The sequence below is a fragment of the Anas acuta genome, chromosome 1 (assembly GCF_963932015.1).
Source record: "Anas acuta chromosome 1, bAnaAcu1.1, whole genome shotgun sequence".
Classification (NCBI taxonomy): Eukaryota; Metazoa; Chordata; class Aves; order Anseriformes; family Anatidae; genus Anas; species Anas acuta.
The window spans coordinates 180,207,001-180,226,388 of record NC_088979.1 but is presented as its reverse complement, the minus strand read 5'-3'; the positions used below and the strand labels follow the sequence as shown (position 1 = coordinate 180,226,388).

Sequence of the window (19,388 nt, the reverse complement as noted above, 5' to 3'; positions counted from 1 at the left end):
TCTCTAGTACTAGAAGTAATTCATTAGACTTTGTTTCAAATGTTTGGGAAATTGTCATCCTAAAGCTGCAAGATACTGTCAATTTATTTTGGATAATCATCTTATTTTTGCACTGTTTATAAATTTCTGTGTTCAAAAATATGGTTTCAATTTCCAGATTTTTTTTTTCATGGTAGCACTGATTCTAATACTTTATGCAGACATTTATATGTATTCTATATTGCAAATTTTTCTTCTTAGACAGGGGCACAATAGTGTGAGTCAAGTACAGATTGTCATCACTCAGTTTGAACTTCTTGGGTTTGATTACTTACGGCTTTTACTAAATTCGTAAAATTCACTGAGGATTAGTTGAATGATAGGCCATAATTAATAGATCAGGCACCAATCATAATTACTCTCTTAGTCGATTTGTTCTGCTCTCCTAAATCAGTATATTTCTTTGCTATCTCCTTGTCCACACCAATCTCATAGTTCTTATTCTTCTCTCACAATAACTGCAACAAAACAAAATTCCATCTGTTTCCACCAAAGGAGGAAATAAACTATATTCTGTGCAGACATTTCTTTCTGTTAAGCATTACTTTCATGCTCTTCATAAATGAAGTTCACAAATTCATGATGAAGAAAAAGAGTGAAGTAAACTAACTGCCATTCCTCTAAGAGATCTTCAGTATATCTTTTTAACTGGAAAGCTGGTCAGCAGTGCAACTAAAGAGGATTGTAATGACCCAGGTTCTCTGTCAAGCCTGCAACAGCCCAATGCAGTTTGACTCCCTTTGTATTAAAGAACAAATAATTTTACTCACTGCTATCAAAATGACCCTTGCTTTTTAGTATTTCATATTCTCCCTGGAGCCCTTTCTGAATATCTAGCAATATGCTTTGAAGGCAATTACACTACACCATACTTTCTCCCTCCTCTGTGATATAGTATTCTAACGATTCAGGCTAAGTCTCTGCTGTGAAGAGAAAATAGAATAAGACATCAAACACATTTGTAAAATCCAAAAATCACTAGGTTGTGTACAAGAATATAAAATAGAAAAATACTATTTGAAACAGGGCTGAAAAAATCAAACACAAAAAGAATGAATGACATGAAAGATACAGAAATAGTATTCCAGCTTTGCTAATCTTTACCTTTGCAATATTTTTCATGAGAGTTTTTATAGTGCTTAATGAAATTGTTCACAGAATAGAGATTTTGAATTTTGTGTCTCTTGATAGATTTTATTTAACTCATATTTTTATATGAATTCTGAAGAGGTGGATGTTTCAAACTAAAATACAGAGACAATAAGGATCAAAAGGCACTCACAGAAAAGGAAAACCAGAAAATGTGCATGACATTTGGAAAAAAAAAAAAAAGTGCTGTGGAAGTTTTATGATGCTCATAAGGAAAAATCTATCAAAAAAAGGTCAGGAAAAAAAACTCTTAGGAAGAAAGTTTAGGTTAAATGAATGACGATGATGAATGGAAGATTTAATCTAATGGTGAAGGATGAATGAGGACTCTGGAACAAAGAAATAGAGTAAAATAAAACCAGAGTCTTAATATAAACATTAAACTTGTTTGAAACAAGAGAGGAAAGGAGCCAAGCCAGCTGACGAATAACAAAATAGGAAGACTATGGAAAATGGTATTTTGAAAGAAAAGCAAAGAAAATGAATAGATGGAACATACCCCAGGGATGTGATGAGAATGGAAAAGAGAATGGAATGTGTAGGAAAACGAAATCCATCATCCTATTACCCTGTTCACTACTTGAAGTTTTCTACTGTCACATTCAGTCACCTGTCTGATTTTAATGTCTTCAGTACAAGGAACATGATATGTCCCTCATACATTATGGGCTCTGTTAAAAAATAATGAAAATGAATGGGTGGTTTATTGTTTCTAGAAGACACACTTCTAGTTTACATAATCAAAACAAATAAATGGTCTTATGTTTTAACTTCTTCCCATAAAATATTGTGCTCATCTACAAATGTATTACATGACCTGACAAAGCTGTCCAATGTAAATCCTATAAATATAAATGTTTTATATAGCAGTGAGATTGCTTTGGAACTAGTCACAAAAGAGCACCGTGTTCCTTATTTGAAGTATAATGTATTTATAAAGCATTAAAGTACACTACAGCTCTGCCAAATTTGGGAACAAACATCACCTTGACACCATCAAAACCTTACCAGTTATTCTAGCTGGCTACTGACAGGGCTGAAGGAATGTTATTGGATTACCATGTTGTAAGGTGACAGCAGCAGGTGTCATAACTATGCCATTATGGATGTAGATGTTCACAAGCCCCTATGTAAGTCTGTCAGTCCCAGTTCAATAAAGCCGAGCCTTTTTCTCTGACATGTTTTACACTTCCCTGCTTCTTGACCTTTTTGTCCCTAACTTTTATGATTTTTTTTTAAATCTTGAATCACCACAAACTGCTTTGTGATGTTTTTCATTTTTATTCTCTTGTCCCTCTTCCCTATTTTGCTTTTGCAAGAATACAGATAAAATATAAAACTGAATTTTGAAAGCAGACAGCTCAGTTTCTGGAATAGTGAGTGCCATTATTCTAGCCACCTTTCTGCCTCCTCCCTCCCTCCCTCCCTCCCTCCCTCCCTCTCTTCCTTCCTTCCTTCCTTCCTTCCTTCCTTCCTTCCTTCCTTCCTTCCTTCCTTCCTTCCTTCCTTCCTTCCTTTCTTTATTTCTATCTTCTGTTGCTCTTATTTTTCTCTCTCTTCCTTCCTTACTCTCTCCATTTTTTCTTCTTTCTTCTTCTTTCTCTTCCTTCTTTTTTCCATTTCTCTTTTTTCCCCTTTCCTTTCTCATTGTGCTTTTCTTCTTTCCTTTTTTCTCTCCTTTCTTCCCCCTTTTCTTTCCCCCTTTCTTCTTCTGTTTTTTCTCTTTTATCTTTCCTTCCTTCTGTTTTCCCTTTTTCTTTCTTTCTTTCTCTCTCTCTCTCTTTCTTTCTTTCTTTCTTTCTTTCTTTCTTTCTTTCTTTCTTTCTTTCTTTCTTTCTTTCTCTTTCTCTCTCTCTCTCGTTCTCTCATTCTCTCGTTCTTTCTCTTCCTTCCTTCCTTCCTTCCTTCCTTCCTTCCTTCCTTCCTTCCTTCCTTCCTTCCTTCCTTCCTTCCTTCCTTCCTTCCTTCCTTCCTTCCTTCCTTCCTTCCTTCCTTTCTTCTTCTTCACCTTTCAACTTTTTTTTTCCCTTCTTCCTTCCTTGCTTCCTTCATCTCTTCCTTTCTTCCCTATCTTATATGAAAATATAACGTCTCTATATACAACTATGTATTACTTGAGTTGAGTAGTCAAGAACAGTTAAGAGCTGGAATGTCCTTGGAGGTTAAAATGCAGTAATATTTGAAGTCACTGTCACTCTGCAGAGAAAAATGTAACCTATGTTTTTAAAAGATGCTTTAATTGTTCAGCAATCATGCAGAACTGAGAAATATAGCCCTGCTTCCATTATAATAACTCCCCAGAATACAAAGATCACTTACTCAGTACCCTTGCTATCTAGAAAATATGAAAATGACACCAGGACTCAAAACCTCAACTTTATATTAGTATATTATTCAGTATTAGTTTTCAGGCATTTTTGTAATATTTCAGATAGCCTGCTGTGTGGTATTGTCATTTCAAAAATAGGATATTTCAGCTAGCTTTGTTCCTAAAAGAAAAAATGTTGTTCATATAGAGCCCATTTATAAAGCTCTAATTCAGCTAAAACTAAAATTAAAAATGAATGGGAGTTCTACATTAGTGAGTGGATGAGAAGACCTTTAACAGAAGCAAAGGTAGCAGTACTAATTACAATCAGCTTTCACTGACCCTTGCTGCTTTTCCTTGTAATTTCCCTCTCTTTTAGTGTAATTATTCCATCAACTAAAAAGAGTTCAAAGCTTTTATTATGTTAATTTTATTTAAATTATTCATATGTATTTAACATTTAAACGTAATTTTTATATGGTTATCATGATATTATTAAAAGGACATCATCTAGCTAATCCACTGATTAAAGACTTCCCAGAAATTTGGGATGTCTGTCATATCTGAACTTATATCTGAACTTCAGAGGGTGAAGCTCTGAATATCAGTGCAACCTGCTCAAAATTTTCTCTGTGAAAACTACCTCTAAAACTGAGTCAAGCATACATTTTTCTTTTTAACTTTTTTATTTCCCCTCAGATCATGAATGTTTGGCTGCATGGTTTTAGGTTTTATTCAGAGATTTTTAATGATGTTCAAATCTCATCAGTATGCAGTATAACACCTCAAAACCTGGAACTATAGGATTGTATTCATTATTTCATGAAAGAAACAAACAAAACTTAACAACACCAAATAGATATCATACCCATGTAATAATAAACTGCAAACTGACCCTACTGCTGAGGACAAAATTGTGTTCAGTACCATGGACAAGTACTGTCAAAACTGCGCCCATAACAGTGAAAACAACTTACTCAAGAAACATCTTTCATTGCAAAAAAATACAGACCAGTTCCTGCTCCTCTATAATATGATTATTCATTCTGAATACTGATAAATTCTCAAGAAATAACTTGTTGAAATCATCACTATTAAAAAGATGTTGCAAAAAGGGTCAGCATCAGAAAGCATAGGACTATGAAACTGCTTTGCATATATAACTTGTTCCTTATGTTAACTTCTCCCTTCAGTTTGTCACTACCTGAAGAAAGTGAAAACCTAAAAAATCCAGCAACCTTAAAAGCAGACTAAAATCCCCAAAGCTCCTGTCACTCCTTTTTAGCATAACTTGCCCTTACAAGTAATGAAATATTTACAATGCACTATATTTATCTTCATTTTTATATCATGCTGAAGATAAAAGCCCTGTGCAAAAACTGTTGGCATAACACAGACCCATTATCTTTTTCAATATTTTCTATGTCCGTTTCCCAACTAAATTAAATTGCACATAATAAATCAACTTGTTCATTATGGTATAATAAAGCATTTTCATTTTGTTAAATTTAAAAATTTTACATGTTTCATAAATCTCAACTTTCCCAATAGGATGTGGCAAAATGCTTGATTAATAAAATGATGAGCTTTTGCTTTAGAAAAGTAAAAAGTTTGACTTTCAACCATAATTATTAAATAACTAGAAAAAAAAACATCTAAGGTATAACAAATTTTCAGTTTCACAGCTCATACTTTACCTCTCAAAATTAGCTTCTTAAATTAGTCAGCCTTCTAAATTCATGTCAGAATTACAGACAAATAGATTTAACAACCTTGTACACAGAATCAGCTTCTACAATAAGATTCCAGTATCAGTAAGAAACTTTAAAAAATACTATCACCCTTTTCCAGTAAACTTCATTGCGGTCTGACTAATGTCAACAACAGCATTTTTAAATTCCTAATTCTCTGGAAGACTGCATAATGTCATTAGAATTATGTTTTAATACATAAACTAGATTTGTCATATAAAAATCTTACATTTTCTCAGATCATTTTCTAGAATCTGTCATGGGTCAGCATAGCTTGACATGTCATTTACTTGAGACCAAGTTATAGTTACGTAAAATCAAAGGACAGATATCCAGAGTCTTAAATGAAATTAGGAATCATTTTTGTGAAGATTAAGGTATCTATACTTGCTTTATTTCCATGAAAGCAAATCACTCTGCAATATCCAACTCAATATCCAAGTCTACATCAACACATCACTTCAAACAAAATGGCAGATCCACATCCTTTCATGAATGATCAAATTAAAATATTGCACCCTATTACTACTTTAGCAACACTGTAACTTGTCCTGCCAGCAAACATAACACTGTTAGAATTCCAAGGAATAACTCATAGATTTTCCTAAAATATTCCAATTTCACTAACTAAAACAAAATGTCAGAGAAAATAGTAAAGACAGAAAATAGTTTTGGGAATTAATTTTTGTTTGCTTTTTTTTTTTTTCCAATGTATCTTTAATTTGGAGTTTTAGGTCACTTTAACTTCAGCAACACTTTTAACTCAATTCACCATGTGAAAGACTAAGCGCTAAGTTGTATTCATGACATTCCATGACAAAAACATACCCTCACATTTTCTCTATCAAATTTATTTTTTTAAATTGAGCACTTTTCCTTCTTGCCAACACACTTGTTGAAATGTTGGCTGTAACCAAACACCAGCTGCACTTACCCCAGTGTTGTCATGGTGACAATGGTGTACCAGAAGGCTGCAGGGATGCTGGTGAACTTGCTGGCTGATGAACCTTTCTCTGCATAGTACATGACTGTGGCAAAGATGATGATGGCCATAGTGAGTGAGAAGAGGAGGAAGCCTAACTCTGAGGCGCAGCTTTTGAGGGTATAGCCCAGGATACGCAGCCCCTGCGAGTGGCGGGAAAACTTAAAGATCCTGAAGACACGAAAGACTCTTAGTGTCACAAAAGCCCCACTGACATCTTCATTATCTGTCATCACCAGGCCAATGTAATATGGCATGATGGCTACCACATCAATGATACTCATGACACTGCGCACAAATTTGTAGCGACTAGGGGCTGCCAGCAGGCGTAGGAGATACTCAACTGTGAAGATCATGACACAGGCGGTATCCAGACAGAAGAAAGCCACAGCATAGCGCTCTCCACAGGGTAGCTCCTTGATGCGACCCGGGCTTACCCCACAGGGCACTGTTTCCACCACATTGGCAATGACAGAGACAGCAATGAAGAAACCAGTGACATAGTAGAAGACCAGAGCCAGTGTACTGGTGTGGGGATTTTCAAAGGCCCGCCACATCCTCTGCCGAGCTGTCATTGAGGGCAGTGAGCTCTCAGCTGCATGATCCTGATCGGTATCATCCTGCAGGCGCTCAGCATTCTCACGTCGGCGATCCTTGTACTCCTCATAACAGCAGTCACCAATGATCTCAGGGATGATGCCAAAGAAAGCCAGCTCCTCATCGTAAGCAGAGATGCACTCCTGGCGGGGATAATGAAGCTTCCCAGTACGGTAGAAGTTGAGAATGTGGCGGAAAATGTCAGGGTCACGATCAAAAAAGTACTGCTGTGTCTCAGGGTGGTAAAAGAAGTCCCGCTCCGAACTGCCCAACAGAGTGTCAGGGTAGCGCTCTAAGGTGTCCAGCCACGTCTGGAATTGGATACCACTTACATTCAGCACAATCAGAGAGTCCTGGCTTCGCTTCCTCTCCTGCCGTGGAGCAGCTGGCATGGGACCTGTAGCCACTGGCATCCATCCTATGGCTGCTGCCCTGGCAAAGGGCAACCATGCTGCTACTCCTGCTGCCATGGTCCCAAACAGCTACTACAGCTGAAGAAGCAAATTTACAGACAGTTCTGGTCCAGACACTGAAACACAAATGGAAAAGAAAAATACAAATGCTCACACATTTTCAAGGCAACAGAATTTCCGAACATTGTTGTGATTTGTAGCATTAACTGGGCCACCTTTTGGATTCCTCCTTTTTTTTTTTTTTTTTTTTGGTCCCAGAATGTCCTTTCCAGGGGCTGGTTGGACAGTTAGGACAATAAACCAGGGCACTTGGAAAATCAACGTATTCAAAGCAGCTACAACTCTAGCAGCTAGATCCTTGGGATACGAGGTCCATGCGAGGCCCCCGGATGGAAGCAGCAGTCAACGGAGCTCTAAACCCGGGAGCCGCCTGGTAGCCCTGGTGCAGCGGTGCAGCCACCTGGAAGGAGATTCTCCTCCACGCGCGATGCAGCCTCTCCGCCCGCCCCTTCTGCGCTCCCCGCCCGCTGCCGGCCGGGCCGCGGCCGCCAGCGAAGCCCTTCCCGGGAGGGCTGCAGCGGGGTTGCCCGGCGCCGCCGCCCGCTCCCCGTGGGTGGGAGGAGAGGATGGGCCGGGCGGGCCGCCCCCCACGGCCGCAGCCTTGGAGCAGCAGCGGGACGAATCCTCTCGCTGACCTTGATCGCCGCCCCGGGGACTCCTCCTGACCCAGGCTAGGGGCCGTGGGAGCCGGCGGGGCAAGGGGAGGAGCTCCGGGCGGCAGCATTAAACTTTAAGGCAAGTTTTCCGTGGAGGAAAGGCGTTGAAGGGCAGAGGGGCGAGGGGGGGAGCGCCTCGGGGCAGAGATCGGGCGGCGTGGAGGGATTCCTCCCCTAACAGGGCGTCGGGGCAGGGAAAGGGTCTGATCCAGAGCGGGGACAGAGGGGCCAGGCAGGGCCGCGGTGGCGAGGGGAGGTGCGGGGGCTTCGGAGCCTCCCGCTGAGGGTAGGATGCTGGGGGACATCCTTGGGAGCTGGCGGCGGAGGACGAAGCCGGGGAGCCCGGTGCTGGAGCGGCAGCGGGGCAGGGGCTCCCCGGCGCCGGGGGAGGCCAGGGGGGAAGGGGGGGGGGGGGGGGACGAGGAGGCGGGCGCGGGGCAGGGGCGCGGGGCCCCGGCGCTGCAGGTCGCGGCTTGGTGGGGCCAGATCAATCCCGCCTCTCACCCCTTCCCCTCGCTTCTGCTCTCGCATCCCTCCGGACGTGTCCAGCCTGCGGCACCTACCTGTGAAAGTCTGGCGAGAGCGCTCAGTTGCATAGAGACTTTTGGAAATACGGGCTCCGCCGCTGGATCTCCGCGCCCCTCCGGGAACGGCGGGGAAGTAGTTGCTCCTGAGAAAGCGCGATCGCATCCAAAGGGACATCGATAATAAGGCTTTCCCCCACCCCCACCCCCTCCGCCACCGCCGAGCGCCAAGCAACAAGTTCAAGGGGTGGGTGGGGGGAGAAAAAAAAAAAAAAAAAAAAAAAAAAAAAGAAAAAAACGTAATCGCGCCTGGCAACTCGGCGGAGCACGTCCTTTGCGGGGCGCGGATCCTGCGGCGCGGGGCTGCCGTCAGGCGCGGCTGCGGCTGCGGCCGCTGCCCCTGCCCCTGCCGCGGGCTGCGGGCTGCGGGCGGCGGCGGCGAGGCCCTGCCGCGGCCGGGGGCGGGGGGGGGGCTTCCCGCAGCCTCCCCCGCGGCGGGCGGGCCATGCCGCCCTGCCCTGCCGCGCCGCCGCCGCCACCCGCGGGCGAGGGGCGCAGGGGAGGGAGGCGCAGGGGGGCGGTGGAGCGGGGCGCGGGGGAGGAGGGGGAGATAAGGGGGCGTGGGGTGGGGGGGTGAGCATCGCGGAACAAAGGGGCTCTGCCGGCGGCGGGGCTGGAGGGGAGCGCCCGTGTGTGTGTGTGTGTGTGTGTGTGTGTGTCTGTGTGTGTGTGTGTGTGTCTGTGTGTGTGCGTCTGTGTGTGTGCGTGTCTGTGGCTCTGTCCGTGTGGCTCTGTCCGTGTGGCTCTCTCCGTGCGTGTGTCTCTGCGGGGCCGGGATCGCCCGGTCCAAGCCCTCCGCCGGCAGCGCCGCGCAGAGCCTCTGGAGTTCGCCGTGTTTCGGGTAGGAATCGGTGTTTCGGGTAGGGCAGCGGGGATGGCTTAGGTGAGGTATCTAGAGGATTTCTCGGGCGCGCCAGCTCGTTTCAGGGGAAGGGGAACGATTATTTAGTGAAAGAAAGATTGAAGAGGCGGGTGAAATGCCTGGCGATGCTCCTCACTACCGGAGTTCTCGCTGCAATATCCAAATGCCCCTTACCAGCTTTGGGAAAGGCGAGAGCTGGGACGGCTATGGGAGCCTTTTCCTCCTTCTCTCCGTTCCGCTCTCGTGAAAAGCCATGCCCCCCCCACCTCTTTTTTTTTTTTTTTTTTTTTTTTTTTTTTTTTTTTTTTTTTTTTTCCGTCGCTAGATGGCGTGTGGATGACGGGAAGCGAATTCCCCGCCGGGGCCGTGTGGGCTCCCCGCGCCGCGCCGCGCCCCGCCGCTCGCCCGCTGGGATGCTGCAGGGCCCCGCCGCCGCCGGCCGCACCGAGCTGACAGCACCGCCGCATCTGCGGGGCAAAATGGGCTCTACGTGCCCTTAGCTGCAATAAATAAAAGGTTTTCTCCGTGTTTTAATTAATTAATTAATTAATTAATTAAGGTACATTCAGTGTCGTCTTCACTGAGATAGAATCAAGATAGCACAAGGTGTTCCTTGTAATTTACGTTTGTTTCCTTGTAGCAGTAGGACAGAAAACGTGCTAAGGAAGCTCAGAGTAAACGTGTTTCATTATACCTGAAGATATTCTGACCAAACCTCCCCCTCTGATAACCTGTCTTGGGCATATGTGAAAGAAATTTGAAACAAAACACAGGAAAAACAAGCAAACAAACAAACAAAACAAACAAACAAAAAAACACAGACGAAATGGTGAAATAAGCCAAGTATATACTGAAGCCTGAGAATTATCTCTTTTCTATATTTTAACAGTATGCATAGCTTCAGTATGCATTAGCTCTTGTGTAAGTTCCCATGGAAAAGAAAAAAGAACACTGTCAGTGCTCTCAAACTCTGTCAGTAGCCTCTAAGCTGTTCCCATCAGAAATATTTGAACTCATGGCATGAAAAGGTTTAAAAATGTTTGAGTGTAATTCCTAATTTAGGAGAACTTATAATGGTGATCAATCACACACATCAAACCACATGAAATGAAATATTGCATAAAATAAGGGATACTTTCTGTAGTTTTACTGCTGTTTCTTTTTTTTTTTTTTTTAGTCAAATGTTCAGTACACTGTATCATACAAAATAATCCGTTCATTTGAAATCAGTCAGTCAACATGTTGGTATGGAGCTTTCGGTGACTTGGTTATTCTTCTTTCATATGAAAGATTGGGGGTTTTAATTTGGTGATGCAAAAAGACAATCCCATGGCAATTAATAAAGGCCAATTTATGGTCTTGTCAGCACTGAGACAGTAATACAGGGCTTCCTTTTCTGACAAATAATCAGGAGAGGTTTCCTTTTCAGCGACAGAATCTTTTTGAAACCAATGGTTGCTCTTATTTTGCTCAGCTTTATTAAGTTGACTGGTTTTACAGAAAGCAGATAGTGTTTTCAGTTGCTCTTTCTATGCAGTTTTTATAGAATAGGATTCTTCACTTCCAACAAAGGTGTTTACCCCCCTGTACAGATGAGAAGGGGTTCCCTTAAATAATCACTTTGTTTCTTGTTGTAATACTAATGTTGCTTCATAGACTTACCACATTTCATCAGGAAAAACGAGAAGGGAAAAAACAAAACAAAACAAAACCACCAATACAACCAAACAACAAAACGAAATGAAAACCAAACAAAACAACAACAACAAAACACTTAGACAGTGAATATCATGTGGTGTTGCAACACTATGATTGTTTTAAATCAGAGGTTTGAAACCCGTCCAGGTTGAAACTCTTTCCTAATACCACTGACTATTTGGAAAGATGATCACCTCACCTTATTTTTTTGTGGACAATCAGAGAAGCCTCTTTTAGAAATCCTCCTTAGGAAAAGACAAAGACTGTGTAGGTAAGTGTATTCTATTTCCTCTTTATTCTAGCAGAAAGTCCATTAAAATACTACTGACAAGTGCTAAACAGGAAGTGCATACTTTCACAGCTTGTGCCTTGAATTTAGTGCCTTGAAACTGTCTTCAGTATTCATTCCTTTTTTTGTATGAAGAAACTAAATTCTGGTACATAAAGTGTACGTAAATAATCAGCTCCTCTGAAGTCAAGATCAGGAAACTGTGACATCACAATTGGCTTTGAAGAGATTGGTGTGATGTGACAGGGAGGATTATGACTTCAAGTAGGAATTAAGTAGCAGGGACTCAAATGAGACAAAAATCCTATTTTGAAGCAAAGAAAATAAATCCTCGTAATTGTAGGAAAAGAAGAAAATGGTACTGAAGGGAACGTAACAATGGACTCTCGTATGAGCTGTTTCTTAATTCTTTACAAAGTCAGGAGGCACAAAGAACTCTCTAAGGATTAAAGAAGATAACAGTTATGAAGCATAAGTTTATATTAGCACATTTATTTTTTCTTTAACATTTTTAGAAGCATTTAGAATATTTGATATGAATTTGCTTTACAGTCTGAATCACATACACCTCTTATTCGTAATTCCTTTAGTATTAAGCTAGTAGTCTTTCCTTTTGAGAAAAGAAGAGTGCAAATATTTAATGTCACCTTTTAAGTCTCAACTTCAAGTTTCAGCATGAACTTTGACTTTTTTTCCTTTCTCTCTAGTCTAGAAGTTAATTTCACAATTCTTTTATACATATGCTAAGATTTTTTGTATATTCAATACAAAACACAGAAAATCATGCAAAGATAACTGTGTTCTCAGTTTATGCTACATTTCCCCTCTAGGATAAGTATAGATAGTATAGATAAAAGGCATGTTTATGTACTATTTGGTCAATAAAAGCTGAGTTTTTTTCCTGATTTATAGGAACCACAGTTACTTATTAATATTCAAAATACAGATATTTCTTCCAAGATACACTCTGGTTATTACTAAAAGAAAATTCTACCGATCTTCCTTCTTTACTTCATGGTTGATATAAGGTCTAAGTTCTCATTCTGAACAAAAGAGGCCTGGGCTTTTGGTGTTTATTTCTTTTGATTTCTTTGGTATTTTTTTTGTTTGTTTGTTTGTTTTAGTTGGTTTTGTTTTGTTAATTTGTTTGTTTGTTTATTCAATTAAGGAACATTCCTGAGACACCTATGTAGAGAAACACTGATATAATGATAGCTAGAGTGCTGATCACTTAGTCCCACTGAAAAAATGGATCACAAGATTAAGAATATCTTTCTCAAGCAGAAGAAAATAATTCATTTTAAAATAGAAGTAAAAAAATGCTTTGGTCAAACATCAAATTAATATGAATATATATAGTGAAAACTCTCTATATATAGTTTCACTGCCTTCATGGATTTGTCTCATCTAAATCTAGGTGGTTTTTGTACTGTGGGCTAGACAGGCAGCTTTTGATATGGGCATAATTTTTCAAAGAAAAAAGCCATCTTGCTAGTAGTTTGCTAAAATAGGCACAGGTCACTCACATGCACAAGTGCATGTGCTCATTGTCCTTCTTTCTATATGGAGAAATGGGTTGCTGTGGACCTGAAAAGTTACTTCTCACTGGCCAAGTGTTAAGATGTACTTTGGGGAAGCATAGAAAATTTCTTTTAAATTCCAAAGTCAAGCTGAGAGTTAGTATAGACATTATTTTAAAAAAAAAAAAAAAAAAGTTCTCTAGAAAAGATTTTTAATGCATTTATTACAGACTTCTTGGATGGAAGAGAAAGGCAGAGCTATCGGCATTGTGATTTCTCTTTTGCTTAAGGTGAAGTTAAGTGAGTACTTAGAATGATCTCAAGACCTTACAGATTTCAGAAGCGTCTGACTTGATCTCAAAGATTTTTGCTTAATCCTCTCTAAACCAACAATTAACAATTTACTGATTGTATATGTTTTTCTTGATGTGCAGGGCATTATATAAAAAATTAATTCTACTAAAGTATGTATTAGTCACGTTAAGCACTGAAAATTCCTCTGGAAATTAGTGATATTTTACCCACTAGTGAAATGATAAATAAACATTTTTAAACATTACATAAATACATATTTCTTATTTTAAATTCATATTTTGACTCACATACTATCTTTAAAGGGATAGTTGTTTCAGCTATATAATGAGGCCCAATTTCTACCAATTTAGCTTAAGGCACCTGTGATACCTAATTTACTTTAACTTCGTAATTTGATGGTCTGGAGGAACAGCTCCTGAGAGTAATTTATCCTATTTACAGTCTGAGTATATGCAGGAGTATATCTGAGTGTATAGTCAAATCCATTGACTATAAAAGGCAGACTTCAATGACTGTGGTCCTTAACTTAGGAGTCTTAGTAAGGTACTTTAAGTTAGGATAAGCCTGACAATGACAGCTACAGCTGGTCTGCTAAGTCAATGGAAAAATGATCCTGGACTTTAAATGTCCAGTGAATTAATGCAGAAAACTAATTACCCTTTAAGTTCATATTTCTGGCTGCATCGAAGCACTTTGGGAAGTATTTAAAAAGCATTTCCTTACCAAGTCTATTTTGTCCCCAAAGCCACATTTCTAATCATGTGCAGAGTCTCTAGTATCATCAGATGTCTTTCACTTTCCAAGCACCTAAAAAAAACAAACAAACACAAACATAAAACAGGTAAGAAGCCCTCTTGGAAGAATGTACACATGGATTAGAAACATTATCTCTTCATACGAAGTGAGAGGTACTGATTAAGCACTTGGTTCTTACAAATCTATGCATCAGTTCATAACAATGTACTCTTTTAAAGTTGCAAAATTTGATATTTTTATTTGCCCTGTTTCTGTGCCCAGATTCTCTAAAATATGTCTCATAATTTGCTTGAGCCATTGGGTAAAATATATGTCAGACATGATTTAACTTCTATGCTGTGTCTCAAAGAGCAATGCATATAGAAGTCATAATGCAACAGACAGAAAATATCTGCAGAATTCATAGTCTATATTTCAGTTATAACCATTCCTTCATGTGTTCCTTCTATATTTAGAAGAAAGCTTGGCTAAACAGAACAAAATGGTTTGAAACACAATAAAATAAATAAATAAATAAATAAATAAATAAATAAATAAATAAATAAATAAGGAGTTTAGTTAAGGTCCTGAATCATACCTTGGACCTTAAGTTCTTCAGCTTTAAAGAACTGAAAAAGGTAAATAAGAAGGGAATCTCACTCTTGTCAGGAAAGGAGCTTGTCTGGAAATATGATTTTCAAAGACGGTTGCAAAATTGCACAACAAAACTAATCCACAGGGAGTAATACTGAAAGGGACATGGTCAGTCTGTCGTCCAGTATAACCATGCATAACACAGACTCCACCAGGGTGGCTACAGAGAATTGGACGACACAAATGTGCACAATCTTGGAAAGCCTGAACCTTTCCAATTTCAAATCAGGTTACTTCATTCCTTTAAAAGAGTATATAGATTAAAAAAAAAAAAAAAAAAAGACAAGGTAAAATGTTAGTTTACAATTCAGTAGCTTCCAGATTCATATTCTTCCAGAATATGAAGAACTCCACAGAATAACATTCATCCTCTTCTCTTAAGCTCCTTACTTCAGGCTATCTAAAACCCTAATATCCTTGTCTATCTACTTATGAAAGTCATCTGCTCAACGGAATTACAAAATCTTTGCTCAGTGGAATAATGAAATCTTTGCTCAGTTGGGGTGATATCTGATAGAATAGATACATAATGTTAGCTGAAGAAAATAAGAAAAGGTTTGTATCCTTTATATTTGGTGCTGCTTTAATTAACATGGGCGATATAGCTAAAGATTTTGAAATTGTGGTGAACTGGTAGAAAATATAGATGAACAAATCAAATTGGATAAAATGAATGCTTTTATTTTTCAGGAGTTCCCATATTGATTTTTCATACCTAAGTCTTTGTAATGGACTTTGGCAATTTTTTGAGATCTATATATAAATAAAAAATATGATGCTTTATATTATAAATATATATATATGTGTGTGTATTTTTCATTAGCAGACCTTTCTCTGCAGATATCTATTCTAATAGATAACAGATTGTATGGTAATATGATTTATCATCCAAAATAAAATAAAAAGTAGTGATTTTTTTTTTTGACTTCACAGCTTTTGACTTCTTTTTGTTTTGTTTTGTTTTAATTTTCACTCTATAACATACTCATAGCATGGCAATCTTTCAAGATTTATACAAATTTTATAATTTTAGATGCAGTCCTTTTTCTCTGTATTCCAGGAAATGTAGGGTTTGGATGTCAGCCACCTTCCTCTGTTCCTGCAAAAGCTTCACAACGATCAGTGGCTCCTTGCCTAATTAGTCCCATCTCTCTTATATTGCAAATCCTTTCTAAACTGCTTTGTTACTAGATTGGTCCTGCTATTTAGTACCTTATGTAGAGGATACACAAAGAGGGGTAGTACAGCTCTGTCTGAGAGCAACTGAATTGTATTCTACCCAATTTCAATAAATGGTTTCTGTTCTAGCAAAGCTTCCACCATTTTAAATCTCAGCAGCTTTACAGGAATCCCATATGAAAGAGATGAATATGTGCAAGAATATAGTTAGTAGAAACAATGTGTCATTCACTGGCACAAATGATTATAGAACATTTTTCAGAAGTTAGTAGATTGAATAAAGATATTATCTTGCATTAAAAATTACTTCCTTTGTCCATCCAGCTCTTAGCAGAGTGGACACTGGCATGGAGCTGGTAACTCTTCAAACTTGGGAATATCTGGAGAGATGCCTGAAGGGGCACTTTTTATGCCAGTAATTGCTAATAGCCCCTGTACCACAGTTCAGAGCAGGAAATATAAAACTCCTTTCATGTTAATGATTGCTTTATAATTGCATAAACTGCAATGAGAAAGCAGTCCTTTATAGAAAGAAACTTCTCCAGCTTAGGAAGGAAATAAAATGTTTGTGGCTGTCCACATGGACATGTCCACATGGCTGCAGTGACTGTTGAATCCAAACTTCCAATAGGAAGAAAGCATGAAATAGAATGTTGAAGAGTCTTTCTACTAAAGTGAAACATTACCCAGATGACTGTTCACACGAACTTAATTAAAAAATGGTAAACATAAATAAATAAATAAATAAATAAATAAATAAATAAATAAATAAAGCTAGCCTTTTTTCATTACGGCTAAGACCAGTTTTCTTCCTGTGTAAATAAATGAGGGTGTAAGGCTAAGTTAACAAGTCCTGAGAAATTTGTGAATTAGACTAGATGCTGAGGTATCCGTACTAACAACCATAAAATCAAGAAGTTACAGTTGAAAATCACATAAAATTTATCAGTCTTTATGATTTATATGCATCCAAAAAATATTAATCATAGAATCATAGAATATCCCAAGTTGGAAGGGACCCACAAGGATCAAGACCAACGCCTGCCTCCACACAGGTCTACCCAAAAATCAGATTTCAGACTATATGACTAAGTGTACAGTCCAAATGCTTCTTAAATTCCGACAGGCTTGATGCCGTGACTATGTCCCTAGGGAGCCTGTTCCATTGGCTGACCACCCTCTTGGTGAAGAACCTTTTCTTGTATTCCATCCTGAACCTCTGTCATGTCTTGGCTCCATTCTCTTGGCTCATATTGCTGGTCAACAGAGAAAATAGATCGGTGCCTGTCCCTCTGTTTCCCCTTGTGAGGAAGCTATAGACCATGATGAACCCTCCGCCTCCTCTTTTCCAGGCTGAACAAACCAAATGACCTGAGCTGTTTCACTTATGTCTTCCACTTTACCCACTTCGGCATCTTTGTAGCTCTTTGGACACTCTCCAGTAGTTTCATGTCCTTTTTGTACTGCAGTGCCCAAAACTGCACACAGTAGTCAAGGTGAGGTTGCACCAATGCAGAGTAGACACAGAGACAAACTAGACTTACTCATTATTTAACTTCTTCAGAAAGTTAAACAAATGTTTTCTTGATAGAAGAAAAAATGTTCACCTCAGTGATAATTTTCAGCATAAATTATTCTGTCACAAATTATGCAGCTAAGACAACAGAGGGCTTGCAAAAATTATTGTCATCCAAGCTAAAAGTATGTTTCAATAATATCCTTCTTGATTCATAAGGAGACTGTACTTTTGTTTACCAATTAAGAACATTATTTTGTTGTTCATAAATCAATAGCAAGAAAATATCTAACTTGAATTACAACTTGAAGCAAGGAAAAAAATCATCACGATATTAGATCTTTAGTTTCCTTCTAGTAGTGTATGTAGCATTACACAGTCATTGGAAAGAACTGCTATGCAATATAACATAAAACAACCTCAAGACCATAGCAATTATAGTCTAGATATTTGATGTACACCATATGAATTAAAAAGAAATACAAACAAAAAAAACAAAACCAAAAAAACACACTGTTAAATCTAATTCACATTACGGTAATAGAAAGCAGAAGGATGAAACACTAGGCAGCAGGAATATTTATCTGGAGAGATCTTATAGAAGCCTTTCAGTACTTCCAGAAAGATGGTGAAGGACTGTTTGCCAGACAGTGTAGCAATAAGACAAGGGGTAATTGTTTTAAACCAAAAGAGGGGAGGTTTAGATATTAGGAGGTAATTCTTCCCTCAGAGGGTGATGAGACACTGGAACAAGTTGTCCAGAGAAGCTGTGGATGCCTCATTCCTGGAAACGTTTAAGGCCAGGTTGGGTGGGTCTTTGAGCAACCTGGTCTAGTGGAGGGTGTCCCTGCCCATGGTAGGGTTGGAATTAAATGATCCTTAAGGTACTTTTTAACACAAACTATTCTCTGATTCTCTGCATCTGTAAATAGAGCTCTGTTAAAAGAAACAACAGGAAGTAATTTTTATAGCTCAAGGTTCCAGAATCAGTGAAAGATCTGCCATGGCTTAAAGTCTGTTGCTTCTTTCCTTCTTCTCTCTTTGCCTCAGCTTAAGCAAATCAATCATGTAAGTCACAATTAGTTTGGTCATCCAATTATATTTGTCATGCTGAATGGAAGTGTTGTCTAGATGGAACATCAACTTTTCCATACCCATGCTGTACCCCTCTAATTAATCCCCCAGTTCTAGCATCTAGAACAGAATTAGAACAGAAGATAATATATATATAAGATAACACGGACACCTTTTTTTTTTTTTTTTGAGTATTTCTGTGTGCAGCATAACTGATGATGTCTGCTTTCCCTCCTGTCTCTGACATCTAAGAAAGGGTGATCTCATTAGCCTCTTCCAGAAGGATTAATAATAGAGTGTCTTTTCTCCATCCACTTGCCAGTTCTCATAAAATTATAAAAACTGCTTATCTTTAGGCTCTTTACCCCTCTGAAATAGTGTTCCAGAATTACTGTGAGTTTGACAGACAGACTGACATGGGAAATGATTGCATTCACTCAATTACTTAGAAATTTACTCAATTACCTAGAAAACCAGGCTACAAATTGCCACCTCTCTTTATTTTGACATGCTAATTCAGAGAGATTCTAGCCAACTAACTGTAGAAAATAGAGATCTGGACATACACAGAATAGCAGAAGGGTTGTTCTTGCCTGGTTGCCATGCCCCTGATTTGCAACCTAGGATTAAAATTAAGAATGAAAATCTGTAGTAAATCCTTCTGCAGTTTTTCCACAGCTACTAACGCGCACGCGCGCACGCACACACACACACCAAAAACAAAACAAAACAAAACAGAAAAAAAAAAGTAGCCATCTGATCAAGGTACTACTAACCAGAGCTGTCAGCAGCTGCTCTGGAACAGTAGCTCTTTGGTGGCATATACTGTTTAGACCCTATTCAGTGTCTAACACGTTTTAGCCTGTGGGGATCTCAGGAAAAATAATACAAAATAGACTTGTTTAGGCACATGTATATATGTTTAAAAGAACATTAATGGAGGTTTAAAAGAAAATTATAGAATCATAGAAACATTAAGACTGGAAAAGACCCCAAAGATTATCTGG

General features: G+C 39.2%; 1 protein-coding gene and 1 long non-coding RNA gene across 2 annotated transcripts in view; one reads left to right on the top strand and one right to left on the bottom strand.

Annotated features, from left to right (window-relative positions):
• KCND2 (potassium voltage-gated channel subfamily D member 2) overlaps positions 1-9,001 on the bottom strand; it is a 292,278-nt gene extending 283,277 nt beyond the window's left edge. Inside the window, exons 1-2 of the mRNA XM_068669572.1 lie at positions 8,519-9,001; positions 6,182-7,355 (exon numbers count right to left, since the gene is read on the bottom strand). Coding sequence (XP_068525673.1) covers positions 6,182-7,296 — 1,115 coding nt within the window. The 5' untranslated portion in view covers positions 7,297-7,355; positions 8,519-9,001. The remainder of the gene's footprint in view (positions 1-6,181; positions 7,356-8,518) is intronic.
• A 41-nt stretch (positions 9,002-9,042) lies between these two features.
• On the top strand, positions 9,043-19,092 carry LOC137849691 (uncharacterized). Its single transcript, XR_011092028.1, has 2 exons — positions 9,043-9,380; positions 9,727-19,092. It is a non-coding gene; the product is annotated as an uncharacterized lncRNA (long non-coding RNA).
• Positions 19,093-19,388: the final 296 nt, after the last annotated feature.